The 20,864-nt window shown below is 45.2% G+C and overlaps 1 protein-coding gene across 1 annotated transcript in view; it reads left to right on the top strand.

Annotated features, from left to right (window-relative positions):
• Positions 1-20,864, top strand: part of trip4 (thyroid hormone receptor interactor 4) — a 114,258-nt gene that overhangs the window by 59,316 nt on the left and 34,078 nt on the right. The window contains 1 exon segment of the mRNA XM_038784240.1: positions 20,225-20,321. Within this exon segment, the coding sequence (XP_038640168.1) occupies positions 20,225-20,321 (97 nt within the window).

Below are 20,864 nucleotides of genomic sequence, written 5' to 3'. Positions count from 1 at the left end.
CCCCGTGTGTGCGTGGGTTTCCTCCGGGTGCTCCGGTTTCCTCCCACAGTCACAAAGATGTGCAGGTTAGGTGGATTGGCCATGATAAATTGCCCTTAGTGTCCAAAATTGCCCTTAGTGTTGGGTGGAGTTACTGGGTTATGGGGATAGGATGGAGGTGTTGACCTTGGGTAGGGTGCTCTTTCCAAGAGCCGGTGCAGACTCGATGGGCCGAATGGCCGCCTCCTGCACTGTAAATTCTGAGGTGAGGAATCCTCTGGCAATAACTCATCTCCTGAATCCCCTAAAGCCTTTTCACCATCTGCAAATCAGGAATGTGATGGAATACTTTCCACTCACCTGGATGAGTGCAGCTCCACCAACACTAAAAGAGCTCAGCACCATCCAGGACAACGCAACCCCCTTGATTGGCACCCCTTCCATCACCTTGACTCATCCACCGCACGGTACCATCTACAAGATGCACTGCCGGGACTCACCAAGGCTCCTTAGACAGTATCACCCAAACCCATGACTTCTACCATCTAGAAGGACGAGGGCAGCAGACACATGGGACCACCACCATCTGGAAGTTCCCCTCCAAGCCACACACCATCCTAACTTGGAAATATATTGCCGTTCCTTCACTGTCGCTGGGTCAAAATTCTGGAGCTTCTTCCCGAACAGCACTGTGGGTGTACCTACACCACACAGACTGAAGCGGTTCAAGAACACAGTTCACCACCACCTTGTCGAGGGAATTTGGGGATGGGCAATAAATTCAGGCCTAACCAATGATGCCCACATCCCATGAATGCATAACAAATAGCCTCAATGTATTGAATTAACAATATATGCTGGGGGACTTCCGGTGACGACAGGCAGGAGACAGCCGGTCACTGGAGGGCTCTTGCTTGGGAATAGAAATTTTGGAGATTTAACACCTGGTCCCGGGGGCAACGGAGGCTGAAACGGCTGTAAGAAGGCACAGGGAGGAGAAATGCCCAAGTTTGGGAGAAAAACGACCGTGAAAAAGGGGGTTAATGAAAGTCTGCCGGTGAGTGGAAAAGTCAGCGCAGGAACTGTAAGGAAAGCGGAAGCTGGGGCACCAGGAGAGGCTGAATCGCTCACAGCGGAAGAAATGGCTGTGGTATCAAGTGCAGCGGCAGAGGTGCGGGAGCAAGGTGAGACACTGAAGGAAGTGGAAGAGGCATTATCGCAGCACACACCTCGATGGGGAAGGAGTTGCGGAGGGTGATGGAGACCAACAAGGGTCTGTGAGCCAAACTGGAAGACCTGGAAAACAGATCCACTCAACAGAATCTGAGGATTGAGGGTCTGCCCGAAGGGGTGGAAGGCCCGAGGCCGACGGAGTATTTTGCCACAATGTTGGCTGAGCTATTGGGGGAGGGGGACGATCCCTCTCGATATGAACTGGATTGAGCTCATCGGTCGTGTAGACCTATACCAAAGGCGAGTGAGCCACCAAGAGTAGTAACTGAGTTTCCGTAGGTATAGCGTGAAGGAGAAAGTCCTGTGCTGGGCAAAGCAGAAGCGGGTGGTGCAGTGGGCTGGAGCTGGGACTTTACCGGTGAAGCTGGCGAGGAGGCGGGCTTCATTCAGCCGGGTGAAGAAGGCACTGTACATCAGCAAGGTGCAGTGTGGCATACAGATCCAAGTTCTTCTATTTTGGGACGGCGGAAGCAGCGGAGGACTTTGCGAAGGCAGAAGGGCTTTGGCAGAATTGAGAAATGGTCGTATACCAATGTAGCCTCATGTAACTTTATTTTTTCACTGCATGTTGGTGTATGTACTAAATGAGTCGATGCTGTATATATTTGGACAAGGGAAGAGATGGGACTTTCATTTGCAATGATGGTTTTTTGGGTGCTTGGGTGTGTATGCGGGGGTTGTGTGCTAAAGGGGATTTCTTGGTTTTCTTGGGACTGGGCAAGGGGGAGAGAGACCCGGGTGGGGGCCTCCACGCCGGCCATTTTAAGCCGGCCAGCGAACGTGAGGTAGGGGGAGGAGCTGCGGTCATCGGAGCCTGGCAGAACAGGTTCCGATGAGTCAAGCCGGGGTGAAAAGTTGAAGTGACAAGAGGAAGTGGAGGGGAGGAGTCTGAGAGGGGGGGGCGGGTCTACAATTCATGGGTGTCTTTCATGGTACTCTTTCGGGGATTGGATGGCATTGAATATTAGGGGGGCGTTGGGGGGGGGGTGGACCGTATATGTCAAGTGACCATAGGCGATTCCTGATTCCTTTTTCTTTTTTCCTTTTTTTCCATTTTGGGAGGGTTTGATTTATTTGATGCTTATATTGTCAGGTGGGCTGTTGTTTGAGGGATGGTGGGGGGATGGGATCAATGTGGTTAATAAGGGGATTAATATTGTATTTGTTGCCGTTTACTGTTTGTTGGAGGGGTGTAAATTCTGAAGAAAATGTGAAAATGGAGAATAAAAATATATATTTTTTTAAATATATATATATATATATATATATATTTTTTTAAATATATATATATATATATGTGTGTGCTGAGGCACGTGTCCTTGTCTCTGTATTTGCCGAGTATCAATGGTGGAAATTCTTAGGAATTATGTCTGCTCTTTTATCATTGGCACGCAAACATCGGTGATGTGATCAAGGTCTTGTAATTGTTGGGTTTGGTTCGCAACTTTGCAGTTTTCTAACTATAGAAAATAAATGGCCCTGGATAGGAGATGTGCTCCTATCAATCTCCACTAGGTTATTGGATTTATCGCTGAAATAGTACACTCTTCAGTTATGTTCCTGAAATGTTTTTAATTCATTTCGGCCTCGGCTGCTGTTGTGATCCTGCTTGCCTGTATAAGAACAAAGATAAGGTGCTGAATGAAAACAAACTCTCTCTTTAGCATCGCAAAGGAGAGAAAAAACTTGTGTCCCAATCTATGGAGGTATTATTCCACGTTTTGCAAAGGACAAAAGGAAACTTAACTTCCCAAATGTTCCAGTCGGAGACCCAAGAGCTCCGAATGCTGCTTTATAATCACAAAGGCTCATTGTGTCCAGCCAACATGGAGAGAACTGTACTTCCAAATGACTGCATGGAGCAAATGGGCCGATGTTTTATCAATTTGGGACATATGAACAAAGGAAGTTAACCAGGTGGTGGTTTGCTTGTGTGATTGAAACAACAAAATCAGTTGTCCACTTACTCCAGCGACTGGAATAGTGAGATTTCGATAAAGTCTGAGGTGGTTACTTTAGAATTATGATTCTGGTTACACATGTGTTTTAGTCTTGTCCGAAGCTTGCTGGACACTATGATTTGGAGATGTCGGCATTGGATTGAGGTGGGCACAGTAAGAAGTCTGACAAACCAGGTTAAAGTCCAACAGGTTTGTTTGGAATCACTAGCTTCCGGACCTTCAGGTGAAGGAGCTCCGCTCCGAAAGCTAGTGATTCCAAATAAACCTGTCGAACTTTAACCTGGTGTTGTAAGACTTCTTACTTTGCTGGATACTGGGCCTCCTATTTTGACACTATATCCAAGATTCTGCAGACAACCTTAGAACCTTGCCCACTGGTTGCAATATTTGGGGTTTCTACTCGAGAGTGAGGGCAGGTGTATTTGCCTTCGCCTCTTTAATAGCCAGGAGGCGTATATTGCTCAACTGGAGATCCTTCTTTCATTAACACTTCTAATCGATGTGTTGCCTTTTTTACCTACTATAAATATGGCAGTTAATACTGCTACCCTTCTTTCGATATCGATATTACATTGCTCAGAGTCGCCAGGTATCAAATGATACCACCACAAGGTTCAACCGGATATCGATCAAAGACAAACACCAGTTAGTTAGTTCAAGGTCAAGGGTACTTTATTTACACACACAATTAATCATGCAACATAAACACTACTAGTTAACTACACTTATCAACTATGACAACCTGTACTTAACTTCAGGCACCCAGCTTAGGTCAGAGGAACAGTGGCCTATGTTTGGATCTGGATCTATCGGGTCTGTAGAAGTAACTGCTGCTCAGCTGGGCCCATCCGTCTGGTAGCGGGTGTTGAACTGGCTTCTGGTGGGGCTGCACTTGGAGGTGGACGTTGCCAGAGCGCCAGGTCCAAGGGAGGCCGAACGCATGGTGGTCTCTCTCTCTTTATCCTTGGGCGTTTTCACGCTCCTCTGGGCGGTCCTTCAGTTTGGACCCCACTAATTGGGTAATTCTTGATTACTGTGTTTGATTTGAACCAATAAAGGGGTGGGTGCCTTGATGGCTGGGTGTGTCCTAAGCCGTCATTGACCCTGTTGTTTACCCTTCCTGAGTACAGGGAGTGGCGCCAAAATGTCTGGGATTGTATCGGTCGCTCAAGTATCAGTCCTTTGTCTGGCGGAGATGGGCCATCAAAATGCTAATCGGTTGGGGGTTTCGATAGGGTCTGGATTCTTCGCTCACAAAGATACATTCAGGCTCTGAGCCTGCCTGAACCTTGCATTGTCCATTTTTCCCATTATGCTTTGCGACCGTCCATGTTCCTTATTGCAAGTGGCCATCCCAGATGGCTGCAGATGATGATCCCCAAACTTGTTGCTGATGGAGAAATCTGTGATGCCGTTGTGGATCAGATGAGAATGGGATTTTTTTCGTTGGGGGGGGGGGGACTTTGCCTGATGCAACGTGTTACAACGGTAGTTACAATTGTGTGTGCGAGTGAGTAGGGCAGCACGGTGGCCTAGTGGTTAGCACAACCGCCTCACGGCGCTGAGGTCCCAGGTTCGATCCCGGCTCTGGGTCACTGTCCGTGTGGAGTTTGCACGTTCTCCCCGTGTCTGCGTGGGTTTCACCCCCACAACCCAAAAATGTGCAGAGTAGGTAGATTGGCCACGCTAAATTGCCCCTTAATTGGAAAAAATAATTGGCTAATCTAAATTTATATTAAAAAAAATTAAAAAAAAAAAAAAAAAGTGTGTGCGAGTGAGCTATGGTTATCAATGTCGCTAACTGGCTGTGAAGCTAAAATGATTTCAAACGGCACTCCGGAGTATTCAAACAATGCTATTCCCGACTGTTAAATTGAGCCAAATAGCTGTTCCAGCAGACCCAAGCTCCAGCTGCTCTCTTGGTTAACGATGGTTCGTTAAATCATAGAAATGTGAGCATTGTGTTCTCTACGCAAGTAAAATTCAGTGAAGTGATAAGTTTAAACAAAAACAAGAATCCACAGAATTTAATGCTCATTTACATTTGTCGGTCTCACACAGTACTGCAGAATTATTTCCTCCTCTTCCACTCGTTACGTTCTAATTGTTCCCATTTTTGATTTGTGAGAAGTGTGTCAAGCCAAGGGCTTCATTCAAATCCCCCATTTATTTTTTTCATCTCCTGTTGTACTGACTCAAGCTGCCATATCACTCAACGGGCAACACTCTTCTACCTTACCCTCGAGGCTTGTGTCACCTCAGTAGGCTATCAGGCGACACTATGTTCTATGTAAATCAGCCAAGCCTCATTCTCTTCCGACAGTCATAGGACCATGAGACATAGAAGCGGAATTAGGCCACTCGGCCCATCGAGTCTGCTCCGCCATTCAATGATGGCTGATATTTTTCTTGTGTGCTCCTTCTCCAGTAAGGTGCCGATCGGCATTGCGAACACCGGCCGTATGATAATTTAAAGCTTCTGACTTGGCTCAGATTGGCCATGATAAATTGCCCTTCGTGTTCAAAATTGCCCTTAGTGTTGGGTGGGGTTGCTGGGTTATGGGGATGGGGTGGAGGTGTTGCCCTTGGGTAGGGTGCTCTTTCCAAGAGCCAGTGCAGACTCGATGGGCCGAATGGCCTCCTGCACTGTAAATTCTATGAATGAGAGTCTTGGCAAAGACCAGCCAAAAGTAAGGGATGACATCGGTGCTATGGAGGATAAGGTTGAATCCATTTGGGTGGAAATCAGGAATAGTAAGGCGAAAAAGTCACTGATAGGAGTAGTCTATCGGCCACCAAATACTAACGATATGGTGGGGCAGGCAATAAACAAAGAAATAACTGATGCATGTAGAAATGGTACAGCAGTTATCATGGGGGATTTTAATCTACATGTCGATTGGTTTAACCAGGTCGGTCAAGGCAACCGTGAGGAGGAGTTTATAGAATGTATCCGTGATAGTTTCCTAGAACAGTATGTAATGGAACCTACGAGGGAACAAGCGGTCCTAGATCTTGTCCTGTGTAATGAGACAGGATTGATTCATGATCTCATAGTTAGGGATCCTCTCGGAAGGAGCGATCACAATATGGTGGAATTTAAAATACAGATGGAGGGTGAGAAAGTAAAATCAAATACTAGTGTTTTGTGTTTAAACAAAGGAGATTACAAGGGGATGAGAGAAGAACTAGCTAAGGTAGACTGGGAGCTAAGACTTTATGGTGGAACAGTTGAGGAACAGTGGAGAACCTTCCAAGCGATTTTTCACAGTGCTCAGCAAAGGTTTATACCAACAAAAAGGAAGGACGGAAGAAAGAGGGAAAATCGACCGTGGATATCTAAGGAAATAAGGGAGAGTATCAAATTGAAGGAAAAAACATATAAAGTGGCAAAGATTGCTGGGAGATTAGAGGACTGGGAAATCTTTAGGGGGCAACAGAAAGCTACTAAAAAAGCTATAAAGAAGAGTAAGATAGAGTATGAGAGTAAACTTGCTCAGAATATAAAAACAGACAGTAAAAGTTTTTACAAATATATAAGACAAAAAAGAGTGGCTAAGGTAAATATTGGTCCTTTAGAGGATGAGAAGGGAGTTTTAATAATGGGAAATGAGGAAATGGCTGAGGAACTGAACAGGTTTTTTGGGTCGGTCTTCACAGTGGAAGACACAAATAACATGCCAGCGACTGATAGAAATGCGGCTATGACAGGTGAGGACCTTGAGAGGATTGTTATCACTAAGGAGGGAGTGATGGGCAAGCTAATGGGGCTAACGGTAGACAAGTCTCCTGGCCCTGATGGAATGCATCCCAGAGTGCTAAAAGAGATGGCTAGGGAAATTGCAGATGCACTAGTGATAATTTACCGAAATTCACTAGACTCTGGGGTGGTCCCGGTGGATTGGAAATTAGCAAACGTGACGCCACTGTTTAAAAAAGGAGGTAGGCAGAAAGCAGGAAATTATAGGCCAGTGAGTTTAACTTCGGTAATAGGGAAGATGCTGGAATCTATCATCAAGGAAGAAATTGCGAGGCATCTGGATAGAAATTGTCCCATTGGGCAGACGCAGCATGGGTTCGTTAAAGGCAGGTCATGCCTAACTAATTTAGTGGAATTTTTTGAGGACATTACCAGTGCAGTAGATAACGGGGAGCCGATGGATGTGGTATATCTGGATTTCCAGAAAGCCTTTGACTAGGTGCCACACAAAAGGTTGCTGCATAAGATAAAGATGCATGGCATTAAGGGTAAAGTAGTAGCATGGATAGAGGATTGGTTAATTAATAGAAAGCAAAGAGTTGGGATAAATGGGTGTTTCTCTGGTTGGCAATCAGTAGCTAGTGGTGTCCCTCAGGGATCCGTGTTGGGCCCACAATTGTTCACAATTTACATTGATGATTTGGAGTTGGGGACCAAGGGCAATGTGTCCAAGTTTGCAGATGACACTAAGATGAGTGGTAAAGCGAAAAGTGCAGAGGATACTGGAAGTCTGCAGAGGGATTTGGATAGGTTAAGTGAATGGGCTCGGGTCTGGCAGATGGAATACAATGTTGACAAATGTGAGGTTATCCATTTTGGTAGGAATAACAGCAAACGGAATTATTATTTAAACGATAAAATATTAAAGCATGCCGCTGTTCAGAGAGACTTGGGTGTGCTAGTGCATGAGTCACAGAAGGTTGGTTTACAAGTGCAATAGGTGATTAAGAAGGCAAATGGAATTTTGTCCTTCATTGCTAGAGGGATGGAGTTTAAGACTAGGGAGGTTATGTTGCAATTGTATAAGGTATTAGTGCGGCCACACCTGGAGTATTGTGTTCAGTTTTGGTCTCCTTACTTGAGAAAGGACGTACTGGCACTGGAGGGTGTGCAGAGGAGATTCACTAGGTTAATCCCAGAGCTGAAGGGATTGGATTATGAGGAGAGGTTGAGTAGACTGGGACTATACTCGTTGGAATTTAGAAGGATGAGGGGGGATTTTATAGAAACATTTAAAATTATGAAGGGAATAGATAGGATAGATGCGGGCAGGTTGTTTCCACTGGCGGGTGACAGCAGAACTAGGGGGCATAGCCTCAAAATAAGGGGAAGTAGATTTAGGACTGAGTTTAGGAGGAACTTCTTCACCCAAAGGGTTGTGAATCTATGGAATTCCTTACCCAGTGAAGCAGTTGAGGCTCCTTCATTACATGTTTTTAAGGTAAAGATAGATAGTTTTTTGAAGAATAAAGGGATTAAGGGTTATGGTGTTCGGGCCGGAAAGTGGAGCTGAGTCCACAAAAGATCAGCCATGATCTAATTGAATGGCGGAGCAGGCTCGAGGGGCCAGATGGCCTACTCCTGCTCCTAGTTCTTATGTTCTTATGTTCTAACACTTTACAACCAATTAACTACTTTTGAATTGCCGTCGCTGTTGTCATGTTGGAAAATACAATCATGCTGAAGTAGGCCATTTGGCCCCTCGAACCAGCCGTAACAGCCTCCCCGGACAGGCGCCGGAATGTGGCGACTAGGGGCTTTACACAGTAACTTCATTGAAGCCTACTCGTGACAATAAAACGATTTTCATTTTTTTTTCATTTTCGAAGCTGTTCCTCTATTCAATAAGATCCTCGCTGCTATGTTTGTTTTTCTAATTCCACATTCCCACCTTTCCCTGATAATCTTTGATTCTCTTACCTAACAGAGTCTGTCAACCTCCACCGTAAAAACATTCAATGACCCCATCTTCTGAGGCAGAGAATCGCACAGCCCTCGAGAAATATTTCCCCACATATCTCGCCATAAAGGGGCGAACTCTAATTTTAGAACGCTGCCCCCTAGTTCTGGACTCGCCCACAAGAGGGCAGACCGCATAACTGTCTCTCCACGCCTTTATATACTTCCTTAAATGAGGAGACCCAAAACTGCACACAGTATCCAAGATGTGGTCTCACCAATTCCTGTTTAGCATGGGCGGCAGGTGGCGCAGTGGATAGCACTGGGACTGCGGTGCTGAGGACCCAGGTTCGAATCCCGGCCCTGGTTCACTGTCCGTGTGGAGTTTGCACATTCTCCCCATATCTGCGTGGTTTTCACTCCCACAACCCAAGGATGTGCAGGTTAGGTGGATTGGACACGCTAAATTGCCCCTTAATTGGAGAAAAAATTATTTTAAAAATATATATAACTGAAGCATAACATCCTGTCTTTTATGTTCAATTCTTCTCATACTAAAGGATAACTTTCTTAGCCTTCATAATATAATAATCTTTATTATTGTCACAATTGTCACTCGGGGCTGCTTTAGCACACTGGGCTAAATCACTGGCTTTGAAAGCAGACCAAGGCAGGCCAGCAGCACGGTTCAGTTCCCGTATCAGCCTCCCCGAACAGGCGCCGGAATGTGGCGACTAGGGGCTTTTCACAGTAACTTCATTTGAAGCCGACTTGTGACAATCAGCGATTTTCATTTCATTTTTCATTTCAAGTAGGCTTACACTGCAATGAATCATAATTACTTGTAACTGCGTACAACGTTTTGTGATTCATGCCAGAACACTCTGCAGCTCTGAATCCTGCAGCCGTTCTTCGTTGAAGTAATACTCTGCTTTTTGTATTCTTCCTGCCCAAGTGAAAGCGTCACATTTTCCTCCATTATACTCCTTCTGCCAGATTTTTGCCCATTCACTCAACCCATCCATATCCTTCTGCAACCTCCTGATGTCTTCTTCACAACATATTTTCCTCACGAGCAATAATGAAGCAAATAACCAGATAATCTGTGGTGTTAATTGAGGGATAGGTGTTGGCTGCCTTGAGGACATTGGGAACTAAGGACTTCCATGATTTATGCTTCGCAAAGTACTGCAGTGGTTCGCTGTTGCCTTCTGCAGCATGGCTGACTAGGAAACTCTCCCGCACCACCTACCAACAGGGGCATTGGAAGGATATGTGGGCTGATAATCAACTTGTTTGGCCAGGTTATGGATGTATCTTCCGTGACCATCAAGACCTGATGTGGGACTTGAACATTTGAACCCAAAGTTTCTTGCCCAGAGGTGGGGACGCTACCACTGGGACACAAGCCACACACAACACACACATGACACACATGACACACACACACGCACACACACACACACCACACGCCATGTAAGTGCAAATCTTCATTTCACAGCAAGGTGAAATATACAGAAAATGTGTTGTTGCCTCATGATGCAGAATAAAAAATATGCTACATGAGCCAATTGTGGCGAGTTGATGTGCTTCAATTAAACAAAATTATCTCTTTGCATTCTGTCCTCGGGTCCCAGGACAAAACCGCATTCCCTTTGCAGCCTTTGATGTCTCCCTGCCTACACGGCTGTTTCTTAAAAAAACAGACTGCCTTTTTACGTGTGCTGGATCACAATGACTGCAAGGTGTTTCATCACTTGCAGAGACAAGCCACGGAATTGCTTGTGGTTTGGTCTCCGGGAAACTACCTTTAATGAGCACATTCATTTTCTTTCAGTGTGACTTTCAATTCACTAGGGGCTGTGCTGTGAAACAAACAACACACGCAAACTTGTATCTGGATACTTTCTGCGCAACGTTGGCCAGAGGGGGTTCAAATGTGACGCTGGCAGACTCGAAAACTGAATTTATAGATCACAATGAAGTTGATTGTAGTTATTGGATCGGAAAGATAAATGTACCAATGCTTTGTGTGCAGTGAGTGTGTGTGGTCTCTGCATGTGAGCTGGAGGCCTGTCTTATTGGGGGGAATTTGCAGCTACCGACAGGAAGATGTGAATCTCCTCTACCTGCACTGAGTTGCAAGGCAAGAGGAAGAGTACAGTTGTCTCATAGAATTTACAGTGCAGAAGGAGGCCATTCGGCCCATCGAGTCTACACCGGCTCTTGGAAAGAGCACCCTACCCAAGGTCAACACCTCCACCCTATCCCCATAACCCAGTAACCCCACCCAGCACTAAGGGCAATTTTGGACACTAAGGGCAATTTATCATGGCCAATCCACCTAACCTGCACATCTTTGGACTGTGGGAGGAAACCGGAGCACCTGGAGAAAACCCACGTACACACTGGGAGGATGTGCAGAATCCGCACAGACAGTGACCCAAACCGGAATCGAACCTGGGACCCTGGAGCTGTGAAGCAGTTGTGCTATCCACAATGCTACCGTGCTGCCCCATGGCCTTCACCAGTGAGATTATTTCAATTTGAGCCTTTTCTTGAAAAAACTATTGATCGGTCAACATTGCTGCAAGTTATAGCTTCTTTTAAAGTGTTCTCACCTGAGCTTGACCTTGTGTAATATTACAACTTACTCTTTGAGTGAGAACCTAAGCACTGAGCTTTGGGTTTTGTCCAATGTTCAGTTCTGTGGATTGCGTTGATTTTCAAGTCAACACCATGTTTTAGCTCCGTAAGATAACACTGCCTGGCTGTCAGAGAGAGAACTTCTCAATCAATCCGAACTGGGTCCAATTCCGACTTGAGAATGGCCTGAGTTTCGATCTGACAGGCCAGGGCAGGATGGGTATTGACGGATGAAACACTTAAACTGCTTCTTAGAACTGCGCACACTATGCTGATCTTGAAAGTTTGATTTGAAAATGTCGCCTCTCGGATCCTTCGATTTCCCACTGTCCCCACCTCCTCAGTTTGCTCACAGTGAAATTCTGCCAAATGGTGTTAAGGAACTGAGAGTATCTTTGACAGAAGGGGAACTCTAGCCTCTCTGCATCATTATCGAGGAACAAAGAAGCAGGTTGTGTTGTGATGATGAGAACAGCATCCTTGCACAGATCATAGAATTTACAGTGCAGAAGAAGGCCATTTGGCCCATCGAGTCTGCACCGGCCCTTGGAAAGAGTACCTTACCCAAGCCCACGCCTCCACCCTAACCCCATAACCCAGTCACCCCATCTAACCTTTTTTGGACACCAAGGGCAATTTAACACAGCCAATCCACCTAACCTGCACATCTTTGGACTGTGGGAGGAAATCGGAGCACCCGGAGGAAACCCACGCAGACACTGGGAGAACGTGCAGACTCCGCACAGACAGTGACCCAAGCCGGGAATCGACCCTGGAGTTGTGGAGCAACTTTGCTAACCACCGTGCTACCGTGCTGCCCATGCATACATGATGAACCATGTCAAAGTATTGATTTATCTCTGGTTGATTTGGAAAATGCAATGTTTGTTTCAGAGGGAACTGGGAAATTTGCTTATGAGCTGCTGTATGCTAATGGCTTTTGAAATGGAATGTAACAAGCACCATTCCAATGATTCATTAATCTGCGTTAATCAAATTGACTGAAGACTGGCATCTGTGATGTTGGGGATCTCAGGAGGAAGCCGAGATGGAGCATTAATCTGTGTCGATTGACTTGTTTCAGTTGTGTGAATTAATTCTCTTTCCTGTTGCATGGATAACCTCTTTAAGCCTCAATAGTGCAGTTGATACTTCCTTAAACCAACATTAGCAGGAATGCAACTGAATTCTTTTGTATTTAAGAAGCTAATTACAGCTAATTTACCATCTCATCCAAAAGCAGTATCACCGATATTGCAGGATTCCTTCACTACTGCGTTGTAATCAGTATCTCCAACAAGCGAGAACCTAGTCACCTAATGATGTGAATATCATTACTATCACTATGAGTTCTCCATGTTTTCACCCTGAGGGTTATCATTGACCAGCCATGTAAATACTGTGGCGACAAGAGCAGGTCTGAGGCTGGAGATTTTATGGCGAGTAACTCACTTCTTGACTTCCCAAGCACTAACCTACGAGGCACAAGTCACCCTCCACTTGACTGGACACGTGCAACTCCAAAAACCTCGACACCTTCCAGAACAAAGCAGCCCGCTTGATCGGCACCTCGTCCGCCATGTTAAATGTGTATTCCCTCCATCACTCTGGCACACACAGGCAAACAGTGTGTACCACATGCAAGACACCATGCAGCAACTCACCGAGACTCATTCAACAGCATCTTCGAAAGCCGCAAACTCCACTGCCTGAAAGGATGATGGCAACGGGCGAATGGCAACATCACCACTTTCAAGATCCCCTAGAAGTCTCGCAACAGTCAGGCGTTAGAAATATAATGCTGTTCCTTCGTCGTTGCTGGATCAAAGACCCGGAACTCCCTACCTAACAGCACTGCACTGAGTCAAGAAGGCAGCCCAACCGGCTCTGGGTCACTGTCCGTGTGGAGTTTGCACGTTCTCCCCGTGTCTGCGTGGGTTTCGCCCCCACAACCCAAAAATGTGCAGAGTAGGTGGATTGGCCACACTAAATTGCCCCTTAATTGGAAAAAATAATTGGGTAATCTAAACTTATTTTTTTTAAAAGGCAGCCCAACATCAATTTCTCCAGGGCAGTTAGGTATGGGTAACTAACACTGGTCTTGCCAGCGACGCCCATATCGCGAGAGAATTTTTGTAAAGTTTGAATTTTACAAAAGGGCCCTGGTGTTGGAACTCCCTCAAAGTACAAATTACCTCCCGTGTAGTCAGAAACTGCTCGTTATCACTGTTGTTGGTTCTAAGTCACAGGGCTTGAAGAGAGAACAAATGCCGTGTTTAGAAGTCTTCAAGTTAAGGAAGGATGTCTGAAAGAAGTGAGGAAGAGGCAAGATTTGGGAAAGCACCATCTTTTGTTTCTTGAGATGTCACCTACCCATCAGCCCACATGCTGACCTGTTTTCCTGTTCCCTTCATGCGCACACAATTAAATATCATGTCCTCATCTACAGATCCCTCGTCCTCACCCTACCTCTGCAACCACCTTCATTCAGCCTTGTGTCCTCGTGGCCATAGATTTAGGCATCTTTCTCCCTTTCTTTCCACAACCTCTAATAGAAATGGCCTTAATCTTAGTTTTAAAATTAGCAATTGATATAATGTTAATTGCTGTTTGCAGAAGACAGTTCTGCTATCTCTGTCTCACTTTCAGAACCCTCTCCCAAACCTCTCCTTTTTTTTTTAACCTTTAAAATTTACCTGATTGACCCACCTTTTGATGAATACTTCTGGGTTGCCAATGGCTCAATGTTGGTTCCTTTCTCTTCCGTCAAGTGCCTTGGGAGTATGTTAAAAATGGTGTATCAGTGCAAACTGTTGTTGTTTGAGACCAATGTGGGCAAGACTGCTCTCCAGAGATTGAATTCGTTAGCAAAAACAAAGTGATGAAAAAAATGCTTTAATGAAATGAAAATCGCTTATTGTCACGTGTAGGCTTCAATGAAGTTACTGTGAAAAGCCCCTAGTCGCCACATTCGGGCACCTGTTCGGGGAGGCTGTTACGGGAATCGAACCGTGCTGCTGGCCTGCTTGGTCTGCTTTCAAAGCCAGCGATTTAGCCCTGTGCTAAACAGCCATAAAGGATGCTTTGTAAGGCAAGAGGGAGGGACTAAATGTTTTCTTTCTACACTGGCACTGTATGTGTGTGCTGGTGTGGCTGATAATGTTAATTGCATCCCCAGACTTTATCTTTGAACAGTGCCATGGGATCTTGAATGAGAAAATGGGGCCCTGGTTTGCCACCTTGTCCAAAGGGCAAGCATCTCTGACCGATGTGGCCCTCACAGTGCATGGGTGGCATGATAGCACAGTGCTTAGCATTGTTGCTTCACAGCTCCAGGATCCCAGGTTTGATTTATGCTTGGGTCACTGTCACTGTCTGCACGTTCTCCCCGTGTCTCCGGTTTCCTCCCACAAGTCCCGAAAGACGTGCTGTTAGGTGAATTGGACATTCTGAATTCTCCCTCTGTGTACCTGAACAGGCGCCGGAGTGTGGCGACTAGGGGATTTTCACAGTCACTTCATTGCAGTGTTAATGTAACACTAATAAAGATTATTACTATTAAATTGTGCATTAAGTTATATTGAGTACCATTTTTCAATGCAGTGCCACCGTTATCAGTCTTGGCTTCTGATTAATGTTTATTGGAGTGAAACACAATACCAAATTCAGATTAGTGAAATTAGTTAAAGCTCATCTGTGCATTCCACAGCTATCTTGCTTTCCTTCTGAACACTCTAAATGGTAGCCCTCTGTCCAATGCTCTAATCCGGAAGTTTATGCTCTTCACCCCCTTGCATAAATCGGAAAGCCAAAACTTTAACCCTTTGCACATTTTGTATGTAGAATGGTACCGATGTTTTATATAAATCTGCTTGCCCATTGAGCGCACAGAGTTTTGTTTCATTGTTGTCAAACAAAAATAATTTTCCTTCAAAAATAGTGTCGGATCGAGTCTTATCCGACACAAAAGGTCAAGTGTGAAGAATCGGCATCATGTAGCATGTTGTGGCACAGGAGGAGGCCATTTGGTCCACCAAATGGTGCAACATATCTGCACCATGTTGGTCCCAGCCAGTCTTGATCAGTGGATTGTTGCTATTGTTTGCATGCTGTATTGTTTTGATCTGACAATTGGGGATGGTGATCAGTTTGGTATGGCTATACCTCAGGTTTTGTCCTGTTTGGATGTCATAGAATACCTTGATGCACGATCAATTGCACGAAAGACTCAGATTGGTACAACTGTGGCTTTATTACAGTCAGATGCGTGGCCTCCTGCTGCAGCTGCCAAAATGGCTGATCAGGAGGAGGTCACGCATATTTATACAGCTCCTTGTGGGCGGAGCTAGCCAGCAGGGGCTACCGGCGAACCTGTAGTGCAGGTCCTACCGTACATCCCCTAATACTGGTGCACAGTGGTTCACCACATACCTACAGTGCAAAAGGAGGCCATTCGGCCCATCGAGTCTGAAAGAGCACGTTACCTAGACCAGTTCCCCCGCCCTATCCCTGTAACCCCATAACCCCACTTAACCTGCACATCCTTGGACACGAAGGGCCAATTTATATCATGGCCAATCCACCTAGACTGCACATCTTTGGACTGTGGGACGAAACCGGAGCACCCGGAAGAAGCCCAAGCAGAGATGGGGAGAACATGCAAACTCCGCACGTCACCCAAGGCCGGAATTGAATCGGTGTGCTGTGAGACTAACCACCGTGCCACTTGTCACTTGCTTCCACTTTACAAATGTGGAAGGATGGTTATTTAACTCTGGCTATCCTCATACTTAGAAAATGAGCTAAAATGCAAAGTCTTATGACCTGGCATAACTTGAAGGTTTTCTAATAAATGTCTCACCATTGTCGATAAGCAGATCCAAGTCTCTCATGGCACCAAACTCTGAAAGGGACTGGTGGCTCTGGGTATACCCCCCTGTTGAATTATATTAATCTGTATGTTGTGGTTAAATTGGATTAAAGAATGAGGAAGATAATATTTGTGGTACTTTTAAAAATGTAATCAGCATCAGTCACGCTGTTACAAGGTGGATACTATGTACAGACTTGTATTGCTGCAATGGATAACCACCGCTTTGGGGAAACTTTCCAAGGGAATGTTGACTCTGGAGGCACAGGGCAGAGGTTTAAAATACGCACCGCAGACCCAGAAGCAGAAGTATCCTTGGTAAATTACTTTTCCTACTGAGCAGACAAGTTGAGAGAGCAATTACTCCTGAGAGCTAGTGTTTGATCACGTTCGTTGTATTATCTTCGAAATGGATGGAGGTTACTTTTTCACTATTTGAGTTCACAAATTGTGAGGGAGATGAAGCTCTGATGTCAACATCATCTGAGCTGCATCACTGACTAAAAATGTGGTGCGTCTTTGAACTTGGTGTATTTCTTGGGGTGGGTTCAACTTAATATGGCTACAGTACAGAGGGAGGCCATTTGTCCCGTTGAATCTGTACTAGCATCTCAATTGGTCTCCTCTGCTTCATTTAACCAGCCGTTAATGTACCTTCGTTTTGAAGAGATCCAGATTCTCCTTGGAATGTAAAGGTAGTTTTCAACAGCTGAGATACAGAATCCATTTGAAGGGCGAGCATAAACTGTTAAATGAAGGACTTGTAGAATTGTAATATGGTTATAGTGCAGAGGGAGGCCATTCGCCCCACTGTGTCTGCTTTCATCAAGACCAACCGGCTTAGTGCAACTGCCCCACCTTTTTCCCGTGGCCCTACAGATGGACTGCACGATAGCACAGCGGTTAGCACTGTTGCTTCACAGCGTCAGGGTCCCAGATTCGATTCCCGGCTTGGGTCACACTCTGTGCGGAGTCTGCACGTTGTCTGCGTGGGTTTCCTCCGGGTGCTCTGGCTTCCTCCCACGAGTCCCGAAAGACGTACTTGTTGGGTGAATTGGACATTCTGAATTCTCCCTCAACGTACCCGAATGGATGGAAACTAGGGGCTTTTCACAGTAACTTAATTGCAGTGATAACGTAAGCCTATTCGTGACAAAAATTATTATTATCTGCCGCTTATCCACCTATTCCACCAGCTGCTCTTTGTTCTCATGAAATTTAACATTATCCTCTTCACCGTTCACTAGACTGCCATGCCATCATGCCCTCACCTCCATGTTTGAAACCTCTTTTAGGTCCCTAATTGGCTCCACTTCCTTTTACTATATATATGCCTATAGAAGACTCTAACTCACTTTTTATGTTAGCTGCCAGTCTCTGCTCCTACTCTCTCTATTTGCTTCTCTTTGTTTTTGCACCTCTGCTTTGAGCTTTCTATATTCCCAATTGTATTATCCAGCTGACGCATCTGTTATATACTTTTTCTACTTCATCGTAATCATCTTCTGTTTCGTCTCTTTCGTCATCGAGGGAGCTCAGGATTTGTTTGTCCTACCTTAACACCTTGTGGGAATGCACCGTGACTGTATCAAAACACTCTCCTCTTTAAAGGCAGCCCATTATTCTATTAGTTTTGCCCACCAATCTTTGATTCCAATTCCAAAAGAGAAAATGCTGGAAAATCTCAGCAGGCCTGGCAGCATCTGCAGGGAAAGAAAAGAGCTAACATTTCGATTCCAAGTGACCCTTTGTCAATTTACCTGGATTAGATTTATTCACACCATTAAAGTTACCCCTTCCCCAATTAATTATTTTTACCCTTGATTGCTCCTTGTCCTTTTCCCTAGCTCACCTAAACCTTATGGTATAATGATAACTGTTGCCTAAAAGTTCCCTACTGACATTTGATGCATTTGACCCCTCTTATTCTCCAGAACCTGATCCAGCGATGCCTCCTTCCTCATTGGACTGGAAACATACTGATGGGGAAAGTTTTCCTGAATACGCTCCAGAAACTCCTGCACCTCTCTGGCCTTTACCCTGTCACTGGACGTTGTAGAATGTATGTCAATGTTGAGTACACAATGCAGGCAGGAAACACTTCACATATCCTCACATGGAACACATAAGGAGTATTGTCCATCTGTTACAATTTCCATTTAACTCAACAGCGTTGACCTTGTTCCAGTCCATCAAGGACAGAAATTGGTTCTAGTTCCTACTGTATAGTTTCAAAGTCAATTTGAGTGTTCCAACCCAACGTCAACATCCAACAATAAAACCTAATCGTTATAAAAGGCTCCGTCTACTATTTCAGTTGGGTGTGTATCGGCCATTTTCCAAGATGCCTATCTTCATGCAGTGATATGGAACATTGAAAGTACTGGGTAACAAAAGAGAGATTGTTCTTCACCCAATCTTTCAGGAATTAGCATCACGCCTGTGTCTCAAACATCGAAGGATAGTCACATGCAGGCATGCAGCATTGACCTGACTTTTTTGATGGTCAGTGGAATGCAAGCTATTCAGTTGTACATGTTGATAGTTCTAGCCTTGCAATTCAGCAATAAAAACAAAAAATGCTGGAAATACTCAGCAGATCTGCTAGCAACTGTGGAGAGAGAAACCCGAGCTAAATTTTCAGATTGGTGACCTTTCATCACAATTGGAAAACGTTACAAATGTAATAGGTTTTGAGAAGCAGTGGGCAGGAAAAGAGACAAAAGGATGGTCTGTGATGGGACAGAAGGCCAAAGCGATTGAATAACAAGAGGTAGTCCTACAGAGCTAGAGGGAATGGTGATGGGGCAAGGAAAGAAACAAAAGTCCAAAGATGTGCAGGATTGGCCATGCTAAATTGACCCTCAAGTGTCCACTGGTTAGGTGGGGTTCCAGGGATAGGGCAGGGGAGTGGGCCTAGGTCAGGTGATCGTTCAGCGAGTTGCTGCAGACCCGATGGGACGAATGGCTTCCTTCTGCACTGTAGGGATTCTATGACTCATTCTGAACTGGCTGGTCTTGTTATCCTTGATACTTACAAATGGACATTTAACTTCCACCAAAGGCATCTCTATCGGTAGGTTTTCACCAAGAGGAATACTGAAGCTAATGTGGAGTGCACTTGCTGAATGAGAGTTCTTTTAACTCAAATACACTTTCACGTCAGGCGAGAGAAGGAATCTGTTTTAATGATTATTGTAACCGTCAGCGTTCATTTTCGCTTAAATGCTAAATTTAGACCAACAGAAGAGTTTTTAAATGCAGCTTATAGCCAGTTGGGGCAGAATGAAGAGAAACAGGAAGATTTCAACTGGGGGGGTGTGCAGTTCTGGTTCTGGTCGCCACATTTAGAACAGTACAGCACAGAACAGGCCCTTCGGCCCTCGATGTTGTGCCGAGCAATGATCACCCTACTCAAACTCACGTATCCACCCTATACCCGTAACCCAACAACTCCCCCTTAACCTTACTTTTTAGGACACTACGGGCAATTTAGCATGGCCAATCCACCTAACCCGCACATCTTTGGACTGTGGAAGGAAACCGGAGCACCCGGAGGAAACCCAGGCACACACGGGGAGGACGTGCAGACTCCGCACAGACAGTGACCCAGCCGGGAACCGAACCTGGGACCCTGGAGCTGTGAAGCATTGATGCTAACCACTATGCTACCGTGCTGCCCACCATTGTCAGCTGTGCTGGGGTGTGAAGGGGCTGGATTTCAGACAGTGTCTGGGAAGAGGGATGGGAAAGTTTCAGTTTGTGCTGGTGTGGGCGGGTGGATTGCAGCCAGCTTTGGTGTGAGGAATCAAATAATAACCATTTCAATTTGGAAATGGTGGGTGAAAAATATTAACATATAATTTCTGTTTTCAGTTTGCAGGCCAGGAGTGCGGTTCTCCATTTGTGTTTATTTGCACCAATCCCCAGGAACTGCTGTTGAAATTTCCAATTAAAGGACAACACAAGATCTGTAAGTGACTGACTTTATTCTGTAATCGAGGCTGAAGTTTGGGCTATTATATAGCCTTCATTGCCCGACGCACTATTTTGCCAAAGTTAATGCCCTTCTGTTTCCAATTCTTTCTTTAAATTTTTGTTTGAGCACATATATACTCCGGGTGGGTTAGGTTCCACTATTCCTCCTCTATACCCTTTTACAGATCAGTCTATTTTTTAAATCCTTATCCTTGTTTTCAAGTCGTTCCATGGCTTGTCTCTCCTGATATTTGGAATCTTCTCCAGCCCCACAACCCTCCAACATAACTCCACTCCTCCAATTCTGACCTCTTGACCATCCCTGATTTGTATCACTCCACCGTTAAGGGCCATGTCTTCAGTTGCCTGCGCCCTACACTCTGGAACTTCTTCCCTATCCCTAAAGGGGAGGTCCCAAAGATGCTACTCAAAAGGTTAATATGCAAGACTAGGACTCATTAGAGTTGAGGGGGTAATATATTTATTAAAATAGAAATTTTGAGTACCCAATTCTTTTTTTTTTTCCCAATTAAGGGAC

Source organism: Scyliorhinus canicula, chromosome 24 (genome assembly GCF_902713615.1).
Source record: "Scyliorhinus canicula chromosome 24, sScyCan1.1, whole genome shotgun sequence".
Lineage (NCBI taxonomy): Eukaryota > Metazoa > Chordata > Chondrichthyes > Carcharhiniformes > Scyliorhinidae > Scyliorhinus > Scyliorhinus canicula.
Note: the sequence above shows the minus strand (reverse complement) of the source record. Positions and strands in the feature narration are given on the sequence as shown.